This window comes from Momordica charantia (genome assembly GCF_013281855.1).
Source record: "Momordica charantia cultivar OHB3-1 chromosome 11 unlocalized genomic scaffold, Mcharantia_2.0 BLBB01000011.1, whole genome shotgun sequence".
NCBI lineage: Eukaryota > Viridiplantae > Streptophyta > Magnoliopsida > Cucurbitales > Cucurbitaceae > Momordica > Momordica charantia.
The window spans coordinates 14,807,701-14,830,369 of NW_028275159.1; the positions used below are offsets into that span (position 1 = coordinate 14,807,701).

Sequence of the window (22,669 nt, forward strand, 5' to 3'; positions counted from 1 at the left end):
CGGTTGCCGATCGTGGTGAGAGAACGGTCGCCTGATCCGTTTCTTTACTGGCTAGGGAAGATTCCGCCGTGGTTGGTTTCTTGCCCGCCATTGAGTTCCCAGAATTTTGGGTGCTCTGATACCAAAATTGATGTAGCTCTAGAGTGTTTGTTTTAAGAATGAAAGAATGAATCTTATTGAAAGAGTTGAATCCTATTTATAGGATTCTAAGCTTTACAACTAACAAACGTAAACCAAGTTACCGTGGATTAAAACTACAATTAAAACACATAGGTTTTAAAATAAAAGCTAATAACAGAAGCTTTAATAGTAACTACCGAATACATCAGTTTTTAACACACAAGTAACTTCAACACATAAAGAAGTTACAACTGTGTAACTTTAATACAAAATTTAACAAAACCAATAAAAGAAATATTCACAACGTATATGTGAATAAATTTCTTTAAATTTCACTTTCTTTCGCACTTTAAAATCCAACACACCATACTTAGTCATTGGCAGTTTTTGTGACTTGAAAGGATGAATATACTAAGAGTCATAGAATTTCCTTAATCAATTTATCAACGGCAGAAGACTAGAGACACGCGAGAACATTATAGAGTTACCAAATGGCATCAGTTTTTACCATAATCTATTTGTCCGGTTCAAATCATGTTTACATCTTATATCCGGCCAAAAATTTTCTTAAAATTACTCGTAGGACTAAGGAGAGATAGCAAGTTTATATACCAAAAATTTACCTTAGCTATTTCTTGGAGAAGTAAATCTCTCAGAAAGGAGCCCTGCAAAAATATGTTTTATTTTTAAAAGAAAACAAAAACAAAACGAAACTTAAAGTGACTCATCATAAACGATACTTTGGATATATTATTCAAAAGGAAGACAAAAAACTAGTTCATACTTTCTCAGACAGTGCAAAGGAAAGAACTTCCTTGACAACTATCCTATTACCCTGGTCCTCTACATCTTTTCTGACCGAGGACTTCTCTGTTCTAGCACGAAGCGACTGCCATAAGAACATCATCATTGTAAAAAAATTAGGATGAAGGCTTGAAGACAGAATGCAACGAAATGCTAATTATTATTATTATTATTTTTCGCTTTTTCCTTTACAAAATAGTCCTGTTGAGATTGTAACAAGTAATGCAGCCACAATTATGTATAATGTATAAAAAAACAAAAAGCAGAAGCAATGATGCAAGTCAATAAGGCTCATCCAAATCCCCAAAAATCTACCTGACACGATGTTAACCACCATATTTGGCTTTTTTGTGGTCACGATGTTAACCACCACAAATCCACAAACCATACCTTTTGGCCTTTAATACGAGAGTCCACTGATTCCATAACTTTTTTCACTCAGAATGCTGTCTAACGTAAAAAAATCCTAAGAGCAGCATGGCTTATCTATAGCCAGCACCAATAAATATTCTAGTATGACTAGGCCTGTAGCAAATTAATGCTTTCGCTATAAGTTTCCTATATTTTAATAAATTTTCACTATTTTTATTTTATATATTTTCCTAGAGTAAACTGTCAATCATTCTTTGGAGAAGCGGGATATCTGTATCCTCTTATTCGTCCGAAAAAGGGAAGAAATGATGTAGCTTATAAGACTATTCTGTTAATATAGCCGTTAGCTATATATCCGTTGGGCAATATCTTTGGGTAGTTAGTTTAAGTTAGTTATCTGGCTTCTATAAAGCCATCCCTGTTTTCTAGTTGATTATTATCCAGTTAATGACCTTTCTCCAATTGGTATTACACCAAATTGGTATCAGAGTCCGATCCGGAATTAGGACCTCATGGCTGGGAAGAATGCAGTGACTTCCAGCAAAGGACCCACGACAGATCCTTCAACAACTCAACCTCTATCTCCAAAGTCAGGCACCGAGCGCCTGCTACTGGTAGAGGATTCGTTGGGCGAGGTATGATCTAGTATTCAAACAATTCACGGTCTGATGGAAAACCTTTCTAAGCACCTAGAGAATATCGCGATCGAGCAAGAACGACTGCGTGAAGACTTGGGAAATCGCGGTGGTCAATTCGAACAAAAAAGGATACGTCCACCAAGAAACCGATCGTTGTCTCAAGTTATGGCCCGAAACACAAATGGACGTGGTCGGAGAAATCAATAAATTCAACTAAGAATCCAAGATTCAGATTCGTTAGGTGAGGAAGATGATCTTTTTCATGGGAACCCACGCTTTAACAGGTTTGCTTTTCCAAACAGGGGAGGTGTGTGCACAGATTATAAGATGAAGATTGATCTTCCTACCTTCAATGGGAAGATGGGAGTGGAGGCATTCTTGGACTGGGTCAAGAATGTCGAGAATTTTTTTTATTACACCAACACGCCGAAGGATAAAAAAGTTAGATTGGTCGCCTTCAAGCTCTAGTCCGGTGCATCGGCTTTCATAAGATTTCATAAGATTATGTGGACTTAGTTAGAAGTTGTTTTAAAGTTGTTTAGATTTTGGGTATAAATTTAGCAAATAAATCTCCTTTTTTGCTAGGGAAATTAGGAGATTATTCCTAGATTTTGTTTCCTTTTGTAACCTATAAACAGTGCCTCTATTCCTCATTTTTGATCAATCAATTTGAGAATTTATTTCTTCTCTCTTTTCTCGTGTATGTCTCACTGGTGTCTCTATCCTTAGTTTTTAGCTAGCCTTCTCACTCTTCTTGCACGACAAGCAATAGCATTTGATCATCTGGACACAATATAACCAACATGTCAATTTCAAGGATTTTCACATTGTCAACAGGTTTCTTTTCAAAGGGGACCGTTTGTGTATCCCCCATACATCCCTTCGAGAAACCTTGATTAAAGACCTACACAGTGGCAGTTTGGCAGGACACTTAGGATGTGATAAGACTCTTGACCTTGTCACAACCACGTTTCTTTTGGCCTCAACTATGCCGGGACGTAAACAACTTCGTCAGCCGTTGTCTCATGTGCCAAACAGCTAAAGGGCAATCACAGAACACAAATTTATACTCTCCCTTACCAATTCCTAAATATATTTGGGATGACCTATTGATGGATTTTATACTGGGTCTCCCCATAACCAAAGAGGCGATGATTCTGTTTTAGTTGTTGTAGACCGTTTTAGTAAAATGTCTCATTTTTTACCTTGTAAGAAAACTTTGAATGCCATTTACATAGCTAACTTGTTTTTTAGAGAAATTGTACATTTACATGGTATTCCAAGGACCATAGTGTCAGATTGGGATGTCAAATTTTTAAGTCATTTTTGGAAAACCTTCTGGAAAAAGTTCGATATAGGTTTGAAATTTAGCACCACTAGCCATCCACAGACAGATGGGAAAACAGAGGTCACTAATAGAACATTGAGGATCCTCATAAGGTGTTTAGGAGGAAACAAGCCAAAACAGTGGGATCTTACCCTTGCACAAGCCGAGTTTGCTTATAATCATATGAAGAACCGATCCACGGGAAAGTCCCCCTTCGACATTGTTTACACTCGGCTTCCTAGACTAACGGTAGATCTTACTAATCTCCCATGTACTGTGGATTTTAACCAAGGAGCAGAACATATGGCTGAAAGAATTATCAAGCTACACAAGGGAGTGACACAGAATCTACTACAAGCTACAACATCCTACAAAACAGCAGCAGATGCTCACAGACGAGGCAAGTAGTTTGCCCCAGAGATCTTGTTATGGTCTACCTCAAAAAATCCCGTTTTCCTAAGGGATCTTATCACAAGCTACCTAACAAAAAAATTGGCCCCTTTGAAATACTCCAGCAATATGGTGACAATACCTTATCTGGATTATGTTTGGGAGCTCATTAGATTTAATGCTTCGTTATGGGGCTCTGTTTCCAAGGCCTTTTGTAATTATACGTTAGGATTCATTCTTTTGGATTGGAGCCCTTTCCTTAGGGGGTCCCTTCTTCTGGGCTGTCTTTTTGTAGGCCCTTTTTGGATTTCTTGTTCCTTGTTTCATTTTTCTCAATGAAAGCATAGTTTCTCATTAAAAAAATATATATATATATTGGTGACAATGCCTATCAGATAAACTTACCTACAAACCTAAAGATTAATCCAGTCTTCAATGTAGCTGACATATACGAATACAAAGCAAAAGATGATTTTGTTCTAGCCAAGTAAAACTCGAGGACGAGTTCTTTTTTGGCGGGGGGAATTTGATGTGGCTTATAAGACTATTCTATTAATATAGCCGTTGGACAATATCTTTGGGTAGTTAATTTAAGTTAGTTATCTGGCTTCTTATTTAAAGCCATCTCTATTTTCTAGTTGATTATTATCCAGTTAATGAACCTTTCTCCTATTGGTATTACACCAAGAAGTATCTTCTTCGGTGGATCCCTCTTGTTCTTATTTAATCCCCTTCGTTTTGGAAAAAGAACCAGATTGACCTAGCGGACAAATTACAAATCCAGAAACAAAAACAGCAATTGGACTCGAGAATGCGAGCACGTTCAAATTGATGTAACATGAAACCTATTAGTCTGAAAGCACCATGAGAGCAACAAGAGTACACAGACCATCTAATTGTCACCAACGAGTAAAATCTCCATGTGCTTCAAAACCCCATAGTAACACCAAAGAGTGTGCTAAACTATTAGCAGGAACAAAAACAGCAATTGTTTAGACTAATAGGATCCCTCTTGTTCTTATTTAATCCCCTTCGTTTTGGAAAAAGAACCAGATTGACCTAGCGGACAAATTACAAATCCAGAAACAAAAACAGCAATTGGACTCGAGAATGCGAGCACGTTCAAATTGATGTAACATGAAACCTATTAGTCTGAAAGCACCATGAGAGCAACAAGAGTACACAGACCATCTAATTGTCACCAACGAGTAAAATCTCCATGTGCTTCAAAACCCCATAGTAAAGAGTGTGCTAAACTATTAGCAGGAGTAGAAACTGCGATGGTCAAGAAGCTGCATCCTTCCAAATAGGAACTTCCCAATCCAAGATTGTTTAGATGTGCCTAATGGTTCTATGACAATTAATAAAGATATAATAGATTTAAATCTCACCTAATAGTTTAATTCTCTTAACAAAGCACAAAAGGAGATCTTGAGTTTAAGATTTCATGTTGGCTTGTATAGCCCGTTTTTTTTTTTCCTTTCCGTGAGTGTCTGAACCAGCTTGCATGCACCTAGATTAATCTCGCAGGACAACCGCCTGACCTTACTACATTTGGTTGCCAAAGCTTGTATAACCCTTTCAAAATTTGAAATATGTATCATGTGCATAATGTGTCAGATTCTTTTTAAATCGAAGTATGAGAACATTAAGATTTAGAAAAATTTAATGAATTAGCTCTAATTTAACAATTGAAGCTTAATCAACGAAATATTTGTGTTGAAAGTACGGTGGTGCATCGCTCTTTAATGCAAATGAAACTATTGATACAATGAAATGGAACGAACGTCTTACCTCTATAACCAGAGACTCCAAACGATCGATCCTGAAAATACCTTCCTATCATCAAGAAGACACATCGATTTAAAGATGAGTTCGCTGAATACTTCATGTTAAAAAAAAAGGACCAAAATTTAATGAACGGTATAAAAAGAGCTTTATTTACAAAGAAAAGGATATTTCACTTTATAAAGCAGGGATAACAGGGAGGACTTGAGCTTGGGCGAATTGTCAGTTAGTACTTTTCTAGCAATCCATGGATATGTACTGCCTAAAACTTTGTAATTTGGGTTAAAGCTGACAGCAATTCCCTCCAGTACTGCAAGGCTAAATCCACCAACGAAATAAGAATTCAAACCAATTTATTTGTTGTATCTAAGTGAAGGAAAAATGATTTACAAGTATTTTAATCACTTTGTACATAAAATCTTGTCTAAATATACCATACAGTCCCCAATCGTTTGGGCAATTCTCATTGCTTCTTAATCTTTTAATATTCTCAATTTTACCCTGATGTATAAAAATTTCTCAATTAGTCTTAATATTAAAATTTGTTAATAAAAGTTGATGTATTATTCAATTATTGTTTTATTCACATATTTAGCCACGTTGATGCTATTTGACACATGAAATCTAACTCACCTAGGGGTGTTCAAATAACCCGGTAACTCAAAGAACCCAACCCAAACTGTAAGGGTTGGGTTCAAGATTTTAAGAACCGGCCGGTTCGGTTCTCGGATTAGGAGAAAAAAAAATCAGTTTAACCCGAACCGAACCGAATTTAATCGTATATATACATATATTAGGTTTTCTAGGGTTTTGCTAGCCACCTCTTTGCCTCTCATCTCTCAATCTCCCTCTCAAGCCGCCTCTTCGCCTCCATCTCTCAATCCCTCTCTTAATCTCATCCCATCTCTCTCAATCTTCCTTTCAATCTCATCCCAGATCTCACAATATCATCCCACCTCTCTCAATCTCTCAATCATGGTTATTGTTCGCGTTTGTTGACAGCCGTTTGCATATGTTCGCTGCCATCGTTCGCATCTGTTCACTGTTGGCATATTTTTGCTGCCATTTGCCTCTGTTCGTGGCCCTTCGCCTCTGTTCATGACCCTTCACATCTATTTGCCTCTATTCGCCGTCGTTCGCATCCTTCAGTCTGCTACTGTCTGTTGTTTTAGTCGTTCCTTCTCGTCTGCCGCCATTCCCTCAAGTTTACTGTCATCTGCCGCCTGTTCCATCATCCAAACCCTCCTTTGAAAAGAAAGAACAGAATGTAGAGCAACCCGATGACCCGACCTGACCAAACCTGAAAAATATAGGGTTGGGTTGGCTAGTATAGTCGGTTCCATCGGGTGGGGAAACAGTCCAACTCGAAATTTCGGGTTGGTCCAAAAAATGTCCTGAACCCGACCCAACCCAACCCGTGAACACCCCTAAAATCACCAAATAATTTGACCGTTCATCAACAAAATATATTTCGTTGAATCGTTTTTGGGCTTCTTATGTTTGGTTTTTGAGGCGACTCTAAAAAGTTTAATCTTTTTTCAAGAGCATTTAAAAGATTTGTTGCTTGAAGAGTTAGTAGTTGAGAAATTTATTGTGGATATTCATACATGAAGGGCTCATTAATTCGGAAGTTATTGATGATTCCTTGCATGAAGAGTTCTTAATTGGGCAGCCGTGGTCCCTTTGAAATCAACGGGTCGCAAAGTATCAAATTCTAACTTATTGTTCCGTCAAGATATTAGGTATTTTGTTCTTCAATGTTTGTTTCTCTTGTATTATTTGGTGATTTCTTTTTTATTTGGCTCTATATTCCTTTTTCACTCCCTTTAGGAGTTTGTATCCTTTAACATTTTTCTTCATTTTCATGTTTAAATCAAAAATTTGTTTTTTTTAAAAAAAAAAGAAAATAAAATAAAAAAAATATCATGTCATCTGTTCAAATGTGTTGACAAAACAAATTTAGTGTCATATCAACTTTCTATCCACCATTTTTAACATATTTTTCTTCAAAAGGATATAATTGAGCGGTTTTAATACATTAAGAGTACATTCAATCATTGCAAATTATTAGGATCAAATTAAGAAAAATCTAAAATATTAGGGACCATTTGATATATTTAGCCTAAAATTTTAGGTAACATAATACTAATACTAACGGTTTCTATGCAGAGGTACATATCTCGCAAAAATAAGTAAGGATACCTCCGAATGACGAGAGAAAAATATGAAGGTATGCGAAATTTGAACTTATACCTGCGAGAAATTTAAAAAAATGTCATTTAAATTAAAAAGAAAGAAAAAGGGAACACTATAACTACCAAAAGAATGTCAAGTGAAAATGTGTCTCCACCATCTGTACGTAATAAATAAAATATGTTCACACTATAGCATATATCTTGACTTACAAAGTTGCTAAAGCAAAGAATAAACTCAGCATGTATGAAGCATTGATGTAATTTTTTTTTTTTTAATAACAACAAACAAACTTTTCATTGATGTATGAAAAGAATATAAATAATCAAAGAGTTTTCATCCAAAATCAAGGAGACCACCTCCTGAAAGAGAGAAATCTAACAAAATAATAAAGAAACAGAAAAACTAGGAGAATAATAAGCATTGATGTAATATTAAAATAAGATTGGGCATGGACTTCGGTTGGATTTATCAATATTTTTGTGTAAATATTAGTTGTCAATATTAGTCGTTAATATTTGGTCTTTATGGTATTTATTACTTTCCTTATTTGTAGTAGGTCATTCTCCTATATAAAAAGACCTAAGTTACATGTATGATATAGAAGAATATTTTTATTCTCTCAAACCTATATAGTAGGTCATTCTTATTTTTTTTTTTTTTTTACAAGATACCTTCCCATCGATGTAACAAACGCCCAAAGAGAGTGAATAATAATAATAAAAGGCAACAGCAAGCTAATAATGGTGGAAGTGCAACTCTCAATAAATTTTTGCACCCTGATTGAAAATCCAAAGAATAATGAAGAAAGATATTGATGTGGATGGTGTCGGAAAAATCTTACATTGTCGTTCCCAAGTTTCCCAAAAGGTCTCCAAAGCTAATACTTCTGACACCTTTCGAAACAGCATTTTGGAAGATAGCTGCACCCACAATACCCGATGAGAAACACCTAATCCATCATAACCTAAATCCTAGAAGAACAGTTTAACAGTCGATGAAATTTTTTGAGAAAAATAGAAAACCTGTTAATGCTTGTGTGACCGCCTGTTTATCTGCTGTGGGTGGAAGAAGCCTATAAAGATAAGAAAAATGTCCTTCCAAAAAGTCAGTAGCATTAGAATTACTATGTTCACTTCTAGGGAATGAGATTGGGAATGAGAATCAAACAATGGGAATGAATTTTTCCATTCCCTTTGATTTGATGGTGTTTACCAAGTTGCAGGAATGAAATCAAATTGTGGGGGAATCTCATTCCCTAAAAATGGACAATCTCATCCCTCTCCTACACCCTAACAATCTCATTCTCATTCCTTATTTCGTCGCTCCCACACATTTATTAGAGTTAATTTACTACTTTTATCCTTCTCTCTCATTTCATAATTTTATTAACTATTTCTTTTTCATTTTTACTACTAATGTTTTTTCTTATAATAAAAATTTATACAACTTTTATTGGTTGGTATGATTTTATTATAAAATATTATAAATTTATATTTTTTTTACCTTGTTATTATTAAATAATATTAATAGATTTTCTTAAAATATAATTTATTCTTAATGAATATTAGAATAATAAAATTTAATAATATTTTCTATTAAATTTTAGTAAAAAAAAGTATTTTAATTGGTGTAATTTTATTTTAATTATTCATTATTATTAATATTAGATAAATTGTTATAATAAAAAATATTTACTATAAATCATATAGTAACAAAAAAAAATTGTAATTAAAAAAAAAAATTAGCACAATAATGTATTTATAATTAACTAGAAAGAAGAAAGGGGTATACTAGTAATTTTTATATATCTGATTCCGATTCCGATTCCGATTCTAGACGTAGTAAACAACATCAAAGGAATTCTAATTCCAATTCCAGAAAATTTATGGTAAATCACATCAAAGGAATAGCATTCCCATTCTGATTGATTTTTATTCCGATTCATTCTCATTCCGATTCCTGGTAAGTAAACATGGCATAACAAGAAACAAGTAGAGGGAAAAACCATTATACCCCAGTGTGACAAAATCCTTGGCTAATGCATCAAAATCACGGTTTACAAGATGGAGACAAGCTTCAATAAATCCATCACGAAGCTCCTGTTTAAATTCACCCATCATACCGAAATCTGTTCGTAAAGTAGGAGTATAAATATTAGCCCATCAAAATATATGGTCTATCATTATTTGATATGATGCATGTAAAAAATATATATAGTCGAACATGAGAAAATGATAAGAAAAATTTTGGCATTGGCAGCTGGTTCAGGTCTGGAACAAAAAGTTAATTATGAAACTATTCTTGGTCCAAGTAATATGGAATTTCACAATACAACTATGTCCTTCCCATTTGAAAATTATTTATATTTGATCAATATGATTTTACTCATTTGATAATATGAATATAATTTGAAGTTGAACATGCGCTTCAGACTCCAATAAGAATGCATAGCCTCTCAATTAGAGTAGTTTCTTCTAAGCTCTCGGGTTATTGGGGCCTTGCCTTCTTTTGTACTTTTCATAAATTAGCTAAAAGCTTTCCATTTGCAATCCAAAGAAAAAAGAATAGAGAAAGCTCCCACTAAGGTCACTAAAACTCAACAGCATTCTCATCCCACATCAACAAGGCACACCACTTGAGCCCTCCAGAGTTAAATATTATTTGTAAGAGGGCAACACAAAGAGAGTTGGGTATTATTTAAGCAGCCAACGCTGAAGAAAAAAAATAAAACAATAAAAAAAATAAAACACCAGTGATAAGTGTAGTAAGACTGAAATTTGGAGGATGCAGAGACATCATTTACACCAGCATAAAATTGGAAAACACCTTAAATAGACTAAAAAACCAATTTTCTAGTAGCGATGGGGCAAATACTTAAGATGTACAATCAAGCACACCAAAGTTGTGTAAGATGATGAGGCTAATGATAATACCTAAGTAAGCCAGTTTTCCATCAGAGGTACGAAGAAGATTCCCGGGATGGGGATCTGCATGATAGAATCCATATTCAAGAAGTTGATTGAATGAGCAATAAACCCCAACCTGTTTGGGACTAGGAAAGTGTTAATTAATAGGAAAAGAAAATAATTCTTACTTATATTTTAAGGAGTTGATACAAAAGTATATAAATAGCAACTACAGCTATCAAGAAGAAGAACCAAACAAACCTCTTACCTATTAGGATAAGAAAACACTTTCCTATTAGAACAAGGAAACCATAACCTATTAAAAAATAAACACAATAGGACATTAAAGATAACAAATATAATTTAACACTCCCTCTCAAGCTGGTGAATGAATATTCTCCATTCCCAGCTTGTTAACCAAATGCTCAAAGTTGTTGTTCAATCCTTTCGTAAAGATGTCTGCTATTTGAACATTTGTTGGCACAAATGGAGTACATATGAGGCCACTGTCTAACTTTTCTTATATGAAGACTATCAACCTCCACATGCTTGGTTCTATCATGTTAAACTGGATTATGTGCAATACTGATGGCAGACTTATTATCACAGTAAAGTTTCATTGGCCCTTTCCATGGAATTTTCAAATCTTCTAAAATAATCTTTATCCAAAGTAATTCGCAGATACCCAATGCCATTGCTCTAAATTCTGCTTCTGAACTCGATCTTGCAACTACGTTTGCTTTTTACTTCTCCATGTTACTAAGTTTCCACCTAAAAATGTACAATAACCAGAAGTTGATTTCCTATCGTCTATCGATCCTGCATAATCTGTATCTATATAAACTTCTAGATTAAGTTTCTCGCCTTTTTTAAACAATAATCCTTTCCCAATGGAATTCTTCAAATAGTGAAGTATCCGGTATAGTGTTTGAAGGTGAACTTCTTTTGGACTATGCATAAATTGACTTACCACACCTACAGCATACACAATGTCTGGTCTTGTATGCAAAAGATATATTAATTTTCCTACTAACCTCTGGTAAGTTTCTTTATTTACTGGAGGACTCTTTTCGGCTGCACATAATTTATGGTTTGGATCAATCAGTGTTCCCATTGGTCTGCTACCAAGCTTTCCTCTTTCTGAAAGCAGGTCTATCACATACTTCTGTTGTGATAAAAATATGCCCTGTTTAGAATATGCAACTTCTATCCCAAGGAAATACTCAGTGTTCCTTATTGAATAAACGTGTAATGGTATAGTAGCAGAAGGATTATATGGCCCTGGTGAGGTGTCTATGGGTGGTAAAGATGAGGAAGATTGACTGGCGTCAATTTCAATGGGGTTTAATACTTGTGATGGGTTTAGAATCGGTGATGGTAAAGGATGTGAAGGAAAGGTGAGGTTAGGGATGGGTAAATCATCCTTATCTTCCAACAATATTTCCTCCCTCTGAAGATAAGGTGAGGTAAAGAAGCTGGTGTCTTCGTAAAAGGTAACATCGACAGAGATGAAGTACCTTTTAGAAGAGGATGATAACACGTATATCTCTTTTGGGTGTTCGAGTATCCAACAAAAATACATTTGAGGGCTTGTGGATCAAGTTTACCTCGTTGATGACTATGAATATGGACAAAGATTACACAACCAAATACTCGAGGAATCAAGATATTTGTTGTTCGAAAATCAGGACAAAATTTTGATCGGATATTCATAGGAGTTTTATGGTCTAAAGTAGCAAAGGGTAAACGATTGATTAAGTAAGTGACTCTTAGCACAACTTCTCCCTATAAAGATTTAGGGACATTTTTTTGAAAAAGAAGGGCACGAGTTACGGAAAGAATGTGACCTATTTTTCTCTCTGCCACCCCATTTTGTTGGGGTATTTCCACACAAGATGACTCGTGAATGATTCCATGTTCCTGAAAGAAGGATGTTAAGGTTTGATAAAAAGTAATCTCGAGCATTATCAGAACGAAACCGTTTGAGTTGGATTCCAAATTGATTTTTTATCATATTAAAGAATATTTGAATGACAGAACCAACATTAGATTTTTGTTTCGAAAGATAAACCCATGAAACTCGAGTACAGTCATCAATGAACACAATAAACCAACGAAACTTGGAAATGTTTGGCACATTAGAAGGGCCCCTAACATCACTATAAATAAGAGAGAACGGTTTTGACGCTCTTTTATTATTACTAATGTAGAGACTAAGGTTGGAGAGAATCCAATGTGATATATTCTCATTATTAAAGTATATATATATAAACAAATATACAAGGTTGACCTAATCCTATAAGGAGAAGGTAAAGGACAAATTAATATTAATACAAGAATATAAAATATACTAATATATACTCTAACAACTAAGAAAGGGGACCTGTTTGTGTTTAGCAAATTCACAAACATCGCGTTGAATTGACTCAGGATGAATATTTTGGAACGAATCCGGAAACATAATTTTAAGGGTTCTAGGGTTCTAAATGAGGGATGTCCTAGTCTATAATGGTGCAACCAAAGCTTACTTGAAATATGATGAGTTTGTGAGGTGAGAGAGTGGAACACTATCCTGACCAGTAGGTTCCTCAAGATAATAAAGTCCATTTTCTTTTAGCAAGTCCAATCGTCTTTCCATTTGTTCTGATCCTGTAAAATACAAGAAGAATTAGAAAAAGTTACTCTGCATCCTAGATCTTTGATCAATTTTTTTACTGAGATCAAGACAACAGTTAAATGTGGTATATGAAGCACATTCTTTAATGTAATATTTGAATTTATCTTGATGTTCCCTTGACTAGCCACTATTAATAAGGTACCATCTGCTGTAGAAATTTTCTTGTTGTTCGGACAAATACAATGACAGCTACTGTTAGTCATATGGTCAGTTGCACCAGAATCAATAATCCAGGTACCATGTTTAGGTTGAGAAGTTGTACCTGTCAAAGTTACCGAACCTATACCTTGACTAGGAGCATTATCCAAAGTTTCTAAAAGGCTCCTTAGTTTTTTATCTCATATTTGTCCAATCTTTTGGTAATTTTGGTGGATTGCGACATTTGTGCGAATAAAGAAACTAAACTGCAACTTAAAAAAATGAAGACCCATAATAACAAAGGAAAGAATAAAGGACAGCACTGAAACTGGTCTGAACCGAGGCGGGATGAACTGAACCAAACTGCAATAAAGCTTAACCGGGTTGAACCAATATAAACCGGATGAACAAAATTGAATTACTCTAAACCAAACCGGAAACCGATGATGAACTGGACCGAAGTAAACCAAGTTGTACTGACCCCAAAAAAATGCGAACCAAATCAAACCGAACCAGATCTAAACCAGACCAACACTTATGTTTGAAATCCACGAAAATTAGGGCTCTGAACTGCAAACCACGTCGCATACCCAAAATACTGAACACGGACAGCTGCGGCGGAGGCGTCACGCAATCCCGACGATGGAGCAATCGGCGGCGAATCGCGATGTGGTGAAGGATTGACGACTTCTGAAAGAGTCGTCGGAGTCTTGAACAGTGTCAGCGAAACAGAACCCACAAACTCGTCTTGACAGCTTCAACAGAGAACCCACGAACGATGGGCGCGACAGCAGGGAACCCACGAACTCGATGGTACGGCGCGAGCTCGATGGTGGCCAATCTGAACGATGGGCGTGAGAAGGCGGTGACTAATCAAATGAACAATAAGTCCAAGAACAGATAACAGTCACGAACTTGTTTCAATAGCCGTTGATTTAGGTCACCAATGCCCAGAAAAAAAAAAGAACTTCATTAATCAGAGAGTTGGTTCAAAAGAAGTTCCTTTTCTTCTTGAGAATTTTTCATGTACTGATACGGACGAATGGAATGAAGACACAAACTAAAACTTCAGTAGTAGTGATGGAGGTTCACTAAGATGCTATCTCTGAACTACGAACAATAAAGGCCAATTTAAAAAAATAAAAATAAGGTTATGAAACAAGAAATTGATTGGCTATGAAAGTTAGTCATAAAAGTCTTTAAACTCTGATACCATATTAATTAATAGGAAAAGAAAATAATTCTTACTTATATTTTAAAGAGTTGATACAAAAGGATATAAATAGCAACTACAGCTGCCAAGAAGAAGAACGAAACAAAACCCTTAACTACAGCTGCCAAGAAGAAGAACGAAACAAAACCCTTAACTACAGCTGCCAAGAAGAAGAACGAAACAAAACCCTTGCCTATTAGGATAAGAAAACACTTTCCTATCAGAACAAGGAAACCGTAACCTATTAAAAAATAAACACAATAGGAAATTAAAGATAACAAATATAATTTACAGATCATGCTTAAGAGACTACAAAGAGAATAAGACCACACAGAAAGATTACTTCAGAAACATATAGTGTAGTTGTAAAAAATAAGTCTTGAGAATAACCTCCACCAAGTAAAGATCGTTCACTTCTGTTAACTTTTGGCCCTACATAAACAATATGAAAGAAAAGTGAGTAAAGATCCCATCAAAATAAAACACTGAATAAATAACTATGTTCACAAACTTCTAGATTCACCTCTCATTGCAAAAGGAAAATTGAGTTGTTATTTAAAAAGGAGATCAATCCTAGGAAATTACTCTTCACAAACTTGATTGTCCTCTCATTGAATTTTGTGATTTCAACTATTGTAAGGTTTAATTTACAAATTGCAAGCACATCAAATATGGCCAGCCTCAAACTTCTAAATTCATCTTACATTGCAAAATGAAAAGTTTGAGTTTTTTACAGAAAGTGGTTAACCCTAGCAAATCAGCCCTCATAAATTTGATCGTCCTATCACTAAATTTATGTTATTTTTACAATTACAAGGTTAAATGACAATTATTTTTAACAGAAAAACCAAGCTTTCCTTTTTTTTATTTAAGAAAACAGAATTCTAATTGATATTTGAAAAGTCACTGTATAAGATAAATAAAGTAAAGATATAAACAAAATACCCTTACCTTTACACAAGCGAACTAAAACAAAATCATAGGCATAAACAACATACAAATTTCGAGGCCTCCCAACTAGAATTAATTACATTGAAAAAGGTAATTAGAAATAATATTGACTGTGAGCACCAAATAAAAACATGACTTTTAGCAAAACCCCACCTTACGAACCAATCATCAAATGACCTTCTTTGAAAATATTTTCATTTTTTTCTAATATTTTTTAATTATACCATTGGTCAAAGTTAAAATTGGTTTATGATACACTTGACATGATACTGGGTGAGTTGACAAATTTAGAGATTTCTACTTCCTCCTTCGAGTTTCTAAGAAATTAGAATACTTAGTTTTGATGGAATAAAAACAATTGTATTCCAATATATGATCGAGTAAGAAATACATAACCTTCTTATATTAGAAGAGAGACTTAAAATATAAAAGGAAATAACGATAAGTAACAATTAACATTTACGACTAATTTAGAGCAAATATTCACAAATAGTAAATCAACACTCCCCCTCAAGCTGGTTTAACGATATCTTCCATTGCTAGCTTGTCAATCATCCTGTCAAATTGCACTTTTGGTAGTCCCTTTGTCAACACATTAGCAGTCTGCTCTATTGTTGGGAGATAAGGGATACATATCACACCGGTGTCAACTTTTTCCTTTATGAAATATTTGTGAATTTCAATATGCTTAGTCTATCATGTTGAACTGGATTGTGGGATATGGAGATGGCAGCCTTGTTATCGCAATAAACTCGCATCGGTGCCTTCTGAAAGACTCTCAATTCTTCAAGTAACCTTTTTATCCACATCCCTTCATAAATATCATGGGCTGATGATTGGCAATGCTGACTTATGTGCGGGATTGTATCTTCTTAAAGCAACGAGTCCTCCACCAACAAAGAAATGCAATGAACTTGTAGTTCAGTCTAATCGTGAGTCTGCTTATGTTTCTGAGTCCTTAAATCATAAAGATAATCTTGTCATGATGTTGCACTATCGTTTTGGTCATCCCAACTTTGTTTATCTTGAACAATTGTTTCCTTCTTTATTTCTCAATAAAAAGAGTCAATTTTTCAAGTGTGAGATTTGTCAACTCTCCAAACATACTCGTGCTTGTTATTCACCTCACATTTATCTTCCATCTCAGTCTTTCTCCCTTATCCATGGAGATATTTGGGGACCTTCAAGGGTAAAAAATATCAATGGGGCACGTTGGTTTCTTCTCTTTGTTGATGATCACACACGTTTGAGTTGGACATTCCTTATGAAAGAAAAATCTGAAACAAGCCACTTATTCACCGTTTTCCATAAAATGATCCAAACTCAGTTTCAAGTCAATATAAAAATACTTAAAAGTAATAATGCTCGTGATTTCTTCAACTCTACCCTTGGTCCATATCTTCAATCTCATGGTATTGTTCACCAAAGCTCTTGTGTTGACACACCTCAACAAAATGGTGTTGTTGAACGCAAAAATCGTCATCTTCTCGATGTAGCCCGTTCTCTCATGCTCACATCCCATGTTCCAAAATCTTTCTGGGGTGAAGCTGTCCTAACTGCTACCTATCTTATAAACCGTTTGCCATCCCGCATTCTCAAATTCAACACACCCTTACAAAGTTTACTCTCAATTTATCCTACATCCCATCTTGTGTCTCCATTACCATTAAAAATATTTGGGTGCACTGCGTTTGTTCATATATATCCTCAGCATCGTAGTAAGCTTGATGCACGATCCATAAAATGTATCTTTCTTGGATACTCGCCAAATAAGAAAGGATACAAGTGTTATCATCCTCCCACTCAACAATTCTTTCATACCATGGATGTCACCTTCTTTGAAAATCAACCATATTATCTCAATTCTGTCCTTCAGGGGGAGAATTCTGTTCTTGAATCACAAAATTGGAATTGCATTCCTGACTTCTCTTTAAACCCATCCTTTGAGAGTTCTCTTGTACCCTCTTCTGATTCTGAGCCAATTCCATTCTCTGAGAGTTCACCTGTACCTCATTCTGAGCCAACTCACGTATCTCCCTCTGAGGCTGAACTGCAAGTTTATTCGCGACGAACAAGACAACCTGAGAGAAACGAAATACAACCTACACAAGTTCAGCAATGCCAAGATCTAAACCAAAATCTCAATGTCCCTGAAATAGCACACGAGACATCAGGAGATGATAGACCCATTGCTGTCAGGAAAGGTATTCGCTCATGTACCCAACATCCCATACGGTATCACTTGTCTTACACTAATCTGTCGCCGTATTTTAGAGCTTTTGTGACTTCACTAGATCAGGTTCAAACTCCCAACACAGTTCAAGAAGCCTTGCAGAAACTTGAATGGAAGGCTGCTACTCTAGAAGAATTGCAGGCTTTGAAAAAAAATGGGACATGGATCCTTACAGACTTACATCCAGGTAAGCGCACGGTTGGATGTAAATGGATTTTCTCAACCAAACACAAACCAGATGGCAGTATAGAACGATTCAAAGCTCGCCTGGTGGCTAAAGGCTTCACCCAAGCTTATGGGATTGACTATCAGGAAACTTTTGCTCCAGTTGCCAAACTAAACACTATTCGGGTACTTCTCTCCATTGCAACAAATCTAGATTGGCCATTGTTTCAACTTGATGTGAAGAATGCATTCCTAAATGGTGATTTAGTAGAGGAAGTGTACATGGACATACCTCCTGGATTTGAGGACAGATATACTAAGGGAAAGGTATGTAAACTCAGGAAGTCTCTGTATGGACTAAAACAGTCACCTCAGGCCTGGTTTGAAAAATTTACAAATGTGTTGAAACAAGACGGCTATACTCAGTGTCAATCCGATCATACCCTCTTTATCAAGCACTTCTCACCAAGTAAGATCACTGTATTAATAGTATATTTTGATGATATAATACTTACAGGAAATGTCTCTGAAGAAATGGTTCGTCTAAAGCAACTCCTCTCGAAGAAATTTGAGATCAAAGACTTGGGACACCTAAGGTATTTCTTAGGTATGGAAGTAGCAAGATCTAGTAAAGGGATTTCTGTCACTCAGCGAAAGTACACGTTAGATCTCCTAATAGAGACCGGGATGAGTGGTTGTAAACCAACAGACACTCCTATGGATGCAAATTCAAAACTTGGAGTTAATCTTGAAGATGAACCAGTTGATCGAGGCAGATATCAACGCCTAGTTGGAAAGCTAATATACTTAACTCATACGCGACCAGACATTAGTTTTGCTGTTAGTGTGGTAAGTCAATTTCCGAACAAACCTTCAAAGGAGCATATGGAAGCTGTGTATAGAATATTGAAATGTCTCAAACACGATCCTGGAAAAGGACTGATGTTCAGAAAAACCACAAACCGAGCTCTTGAAGTCTACACGGATGCAGATTGGGCTGGATCTCCTATTGACCGTAAGTCAACATCAGGATACTGTTCCTATGTATGGGGGAATCTAGTAACCTGACGTAGTAAGAAACAGCAAGTTGTAGCTCGAAGTAGTGCTGAACTTGAGTTTCGATCATTAGCCCATGGGATCTGTGAAGGAGTTTAGTTGAAACGTCTTCTCACTGAACTCAAGGTGAAGACAGAAGGTACTATAGAGGTATTGTGTGACAATCAATCTGCCATAGCCATTGCAAGAAATCCAATACATCATGATCGGATGAAACATGTCGAAATAGATCGTCACTTCATCAGCGAGAAGATTGAGACAAATACTATCAATCTGAGATATGTATCTTCCCAACAACAAGCTGCTGACATTTTAACTAAGGCATTGCATCGACCCAGCCATAGTAGATTAATCTTAAAGCTTGGAATGACAAGCATATATCATCCAGCTTGAGGGGCAGTGTAGAAAATCAAGCCGTAAATTAAGTTTTTTCCTTATTAGAATTTACATTATGTCTCTGTATATTCTATAATTTTATTGTTTTCCTTATAGGTTTAGATTAATTCCTTATTTGTTGAAAGGTCTTCTTGTATATTTACCCCAAAATGGGTTGTAATGAGAATAAGAAAAATATAACCCTTCTCACAAAACTACAGCTCGTGTATTGACTCTAGGATAGGAACTGAGACGATGAAACTTAGCAAATTGACATGACTCACAATCTAAAGAATGCAAACTATGAAAATGAGGACGGAGACTCTTTAACACGGAGAGAGATGTATGACCCAAACGACAATGTTCTTCGAAAGGAGTTAGCACTCGAGTGCAAACAGTGGCTGTAGGTATTTGTGTATCAAACGTGTAGAGGCCATTAGATTCACGCCCTTTACCAATAGTCCATTAGATTCACGCCCTTTAACAATAGTCTTCTTCGTTGTAAGATCCTGAAATAAACAATAACCAGGAAAGAATAAGACACAACAATTGAGGTCACGAGTAAGTTTACTGACAGAGATCAAATTAAAAGAAAATTGTAGCAAATTTAAAACAGATGTCAATGAAAGAGTTTTAGATAGATAAACTATGCCAGAGCCAAGAATAGGAGAAGTGGTGCCATCCGCTATTGTAACATCAGGTAATGATGTAGATGGTGAAAAAGTAGCAAATAAATTAGGGTTACCTGACACATGATTCGTAGCACCAGAGTCAATGACCCATTTTGACGCGGAGGAAATAAGACATTTATTGGTATTACCTGAATCAGCAATGACAGTAATTGGATTAGAGGATGATGCCATCAATGACTCTTGATACTGTTGAAATTTAGCAAACTCTTCCGCAGAAATCGTTACCATTAATTTCTTCTCGATCATAACTTCAACAATATGGACACAAACAAAAACTGCACTGAAACAGACCAAACCAAATCTGAAGGACGAAAGGGAATCGAACCAAACCAATTGAATAGAGCCACATGAACCAAACCAATTGAACCGTAACAAACGAACAGGTATAAATCAACCAAACCGAACCGGAATGTGACGAACCAGACCGAACCGAACCTGAACCGGATGAACGTATCCGCTTGAAACCAAACCGGTTGAGCTAGACCGCTTGAACCGGATCAGGTGTTTTCTGAAATCAGAAACCCTAAGTGCTACCACACGACAACCAGAGGGCGAAGGCGATTGGTGGTGATGGAAGCGCACGACGACTGGCGGCGACGAAGGTGCAAAGGACGGTGAGACGAAACCCACGAATAGCAATTGGAAAACAGCAGCGTTGGCGAATCAGCAAACGACGGCGATAGCGGCAGCGGCGGCGGTGGTCGGCAACGACGGCGGCGGTGGTCAGCGGCGGTCGACGGTGGTGGTAGTAGTAAGTTGAGTTAGATAGCAATAAACAAAACTCTAAGGGATAAAACCCTAATGGGAACAAAACCCTAATGGGCATCAAAACCCTAATGGGCACAAAAATTTTAGAAGAAACCTAGAACTCTGATACGATGTAGAGACTAAGGTTGGAGAGAATCCAATGTAATGTATTCTCATTATTAAAGTCTATATATATAGACAAATATACAAGGTTGACCTAATCGTATAAGGAGAAGGTAATAGACAAATTAATATTAATACAATAATATAAAATATACTAATATCTATACTCTAACAGGTACAAAATTCTAATGGACACAAAACCCTAATTGGCACAAAATTTTTACAGGATACCTAGAGCTTTGATACCATGTTAATTGATAAGAAAAGAAAATAATTCTTCCTCGATTATTACAAATGATGGATACAAGGCTATATAAATAGCAGTCACAAAGAAGAAACTAACAAGAAATTCTTGCCTATTAGGATAAGGAAATACTTACCTATTAGAACAATAAAACCCTAACCTAAATAAAATAGGAGACCTTTAAAATAAAATAAACTATAATTTAACACATTCATCTAAAGCACATCGCAAAAAACTTGGTCTTTATAACTTGCACCTATCGATAAAGGAATAGTACAAGTTTGGGTTACTTGAGCTTCCCCGCCTTTCTTAATCCATGTGACCTTATATGGGGCCGAATGGGGTGTCAAGGATAGGTTTAGAGCTGTTATGAGCTTGCTGGACACTATGTTTTCCGTGCCACCACTGTCAATAATGACATTGCATATTTTGCCATTGACAGTGCACCTTGTTTTAAAAAAGTAAGCACCGGTACATCACCTTGGGGGGCATGGCGTTGGTACGCCACCTCTGCTTTCGGTGTCAAAAGTAAGCGCTGAACCATGCACATAACTAACTCTCCCTCATCAGGACCGATGTATTCAACTTCTTCAACCTCGTTTTGTTCATCATCCTCACTGTCATTTCTTAGTTCATCCTCATCCAAGAAAGTAATAGCTTTACGTTGAGGACATTCGATGGAAGATGTCCTATTTGACCGCACCTAAAACATTTACCCAAATTTGGGCGATTATAGGTGTTAGTAGATCGCTTACCCGCCGAGGTATCAGTGCCCTACCACCCTTTGTTGCTTCTGATTCCACCTGTTTGCCTTTAGTCCCCGACGACATGGTAGCTAGGAAAGAATGCTGATCATCCGAAGATGAGGTCTTTTTGGATGGTCCCCTGTTTGATCCCACATATTCCGTCGCATATATTGCTTCTTGTATCAGTTATTTATTTGTTCTTCAATTGTTGTAGTCGTTGCAATAACCTCATTGAGAAACCCAATGGATTGTAGGGCTAATTGTTCCTTGATATCAGTACGCAATGCCCCAATAAAGAGAACCACCAAATATTGTTGATTTTCCCCAAGATTCGTTCGAGCATCACCAAACAGATCAAACCGTAAATTGAGATATTAGGGTGGAAATAATAAGATAACCAAGATTTGAACCAAACCAAACCAAGCTGAACTGAATGGACTGAACCAACCAAGCGAACCGGACCAAACCAGGCAAACCAACCCGAACCAAACCAAGAGCAAACCAACCCGAACCAAACCAAGAGTGAACAGAACTAACTAGGATTTATAGAGCAGGCCCACGAGCAACCCACAAAACGAGTAGCAGAACAGTGCAGATTTGTTCCTCGTGAGCTCCGACGCGATGCAAACCACAGCGGCACTAGCTGATTTCCGATGGCAGAACAGCGTTCGACTCTAGACCTTCCTCCTCACGATCGCTGGTGACCTGTAGCAGTGGGTCTGATGTTGCTTTCCGGTGGCACAACTACCCACGAATAGCAACGAACAA

The 22,669-nt window shown here is 36.4% G+C and overlaps 1 protein-coding gene across 29 annotated transcripts in view; it reads right to left on the reverse strand.

Moving 5' to 3' along the window:
- LOC111025120 (Protein kinase superfamily protein) overlaps positions 1–22,669 on the reverse strand; it is a 77,225-nt gene that overhangs the window by 21,457 nt on the left and 33,099 nt on the right. For 9 of the 29 annotated variants that reach the window (XM_088120322.1, XM_088120320.1, XM_088120316.1 and 6 more), the window contains 11 exons: positions 19,805–19,858; positions 14,913–15,001; positions 10,569–10,687; positions 9,649–9,763; positions 8,658–8,707; positions 8,477–8,555; positions 7,642–7,692; positions 5,616–5,757; positions 5,446–5,490; positions 905–1,009; positions 744–785 (listed from right to left, as the gene is read on the reverse strand). In XM_088120322.1, coding sequence (XP_087976448.1) covers positions 744–785; positions 905–1,009; positions 5,446–5,490; positions 5,616–5,757; positions 7,642–7,692; positions 8,477–8,555; positions 8,658–8,707; positions 9,649–9,763; positions 10,569–10,687; positions 14,913–15,001; positions 19,805–19,858 — 891 coding nt within the window. Of the gene's footprint in view, positions 1–743; positions 786–904; positions 1,010–5,445; positions 5,491–5,615; positions 5,758–7,641; positions 7,693–8,476; positions 8,556–8,657; positions 8,708–9,648; positions 9,764–10,568; positions 10,688–13,069; positions 13,191–13,946; positions 14,088–14,912; positions 15,002–19,804; positions 19,859–20,094; positions 20,431–22,669 lie in introns of those variants that run through there. The other 20 variants (XM_088120324.1, XM_088120313.1, XM_088120315.1 and 17 more) reach the window with 16 other exon arrangements.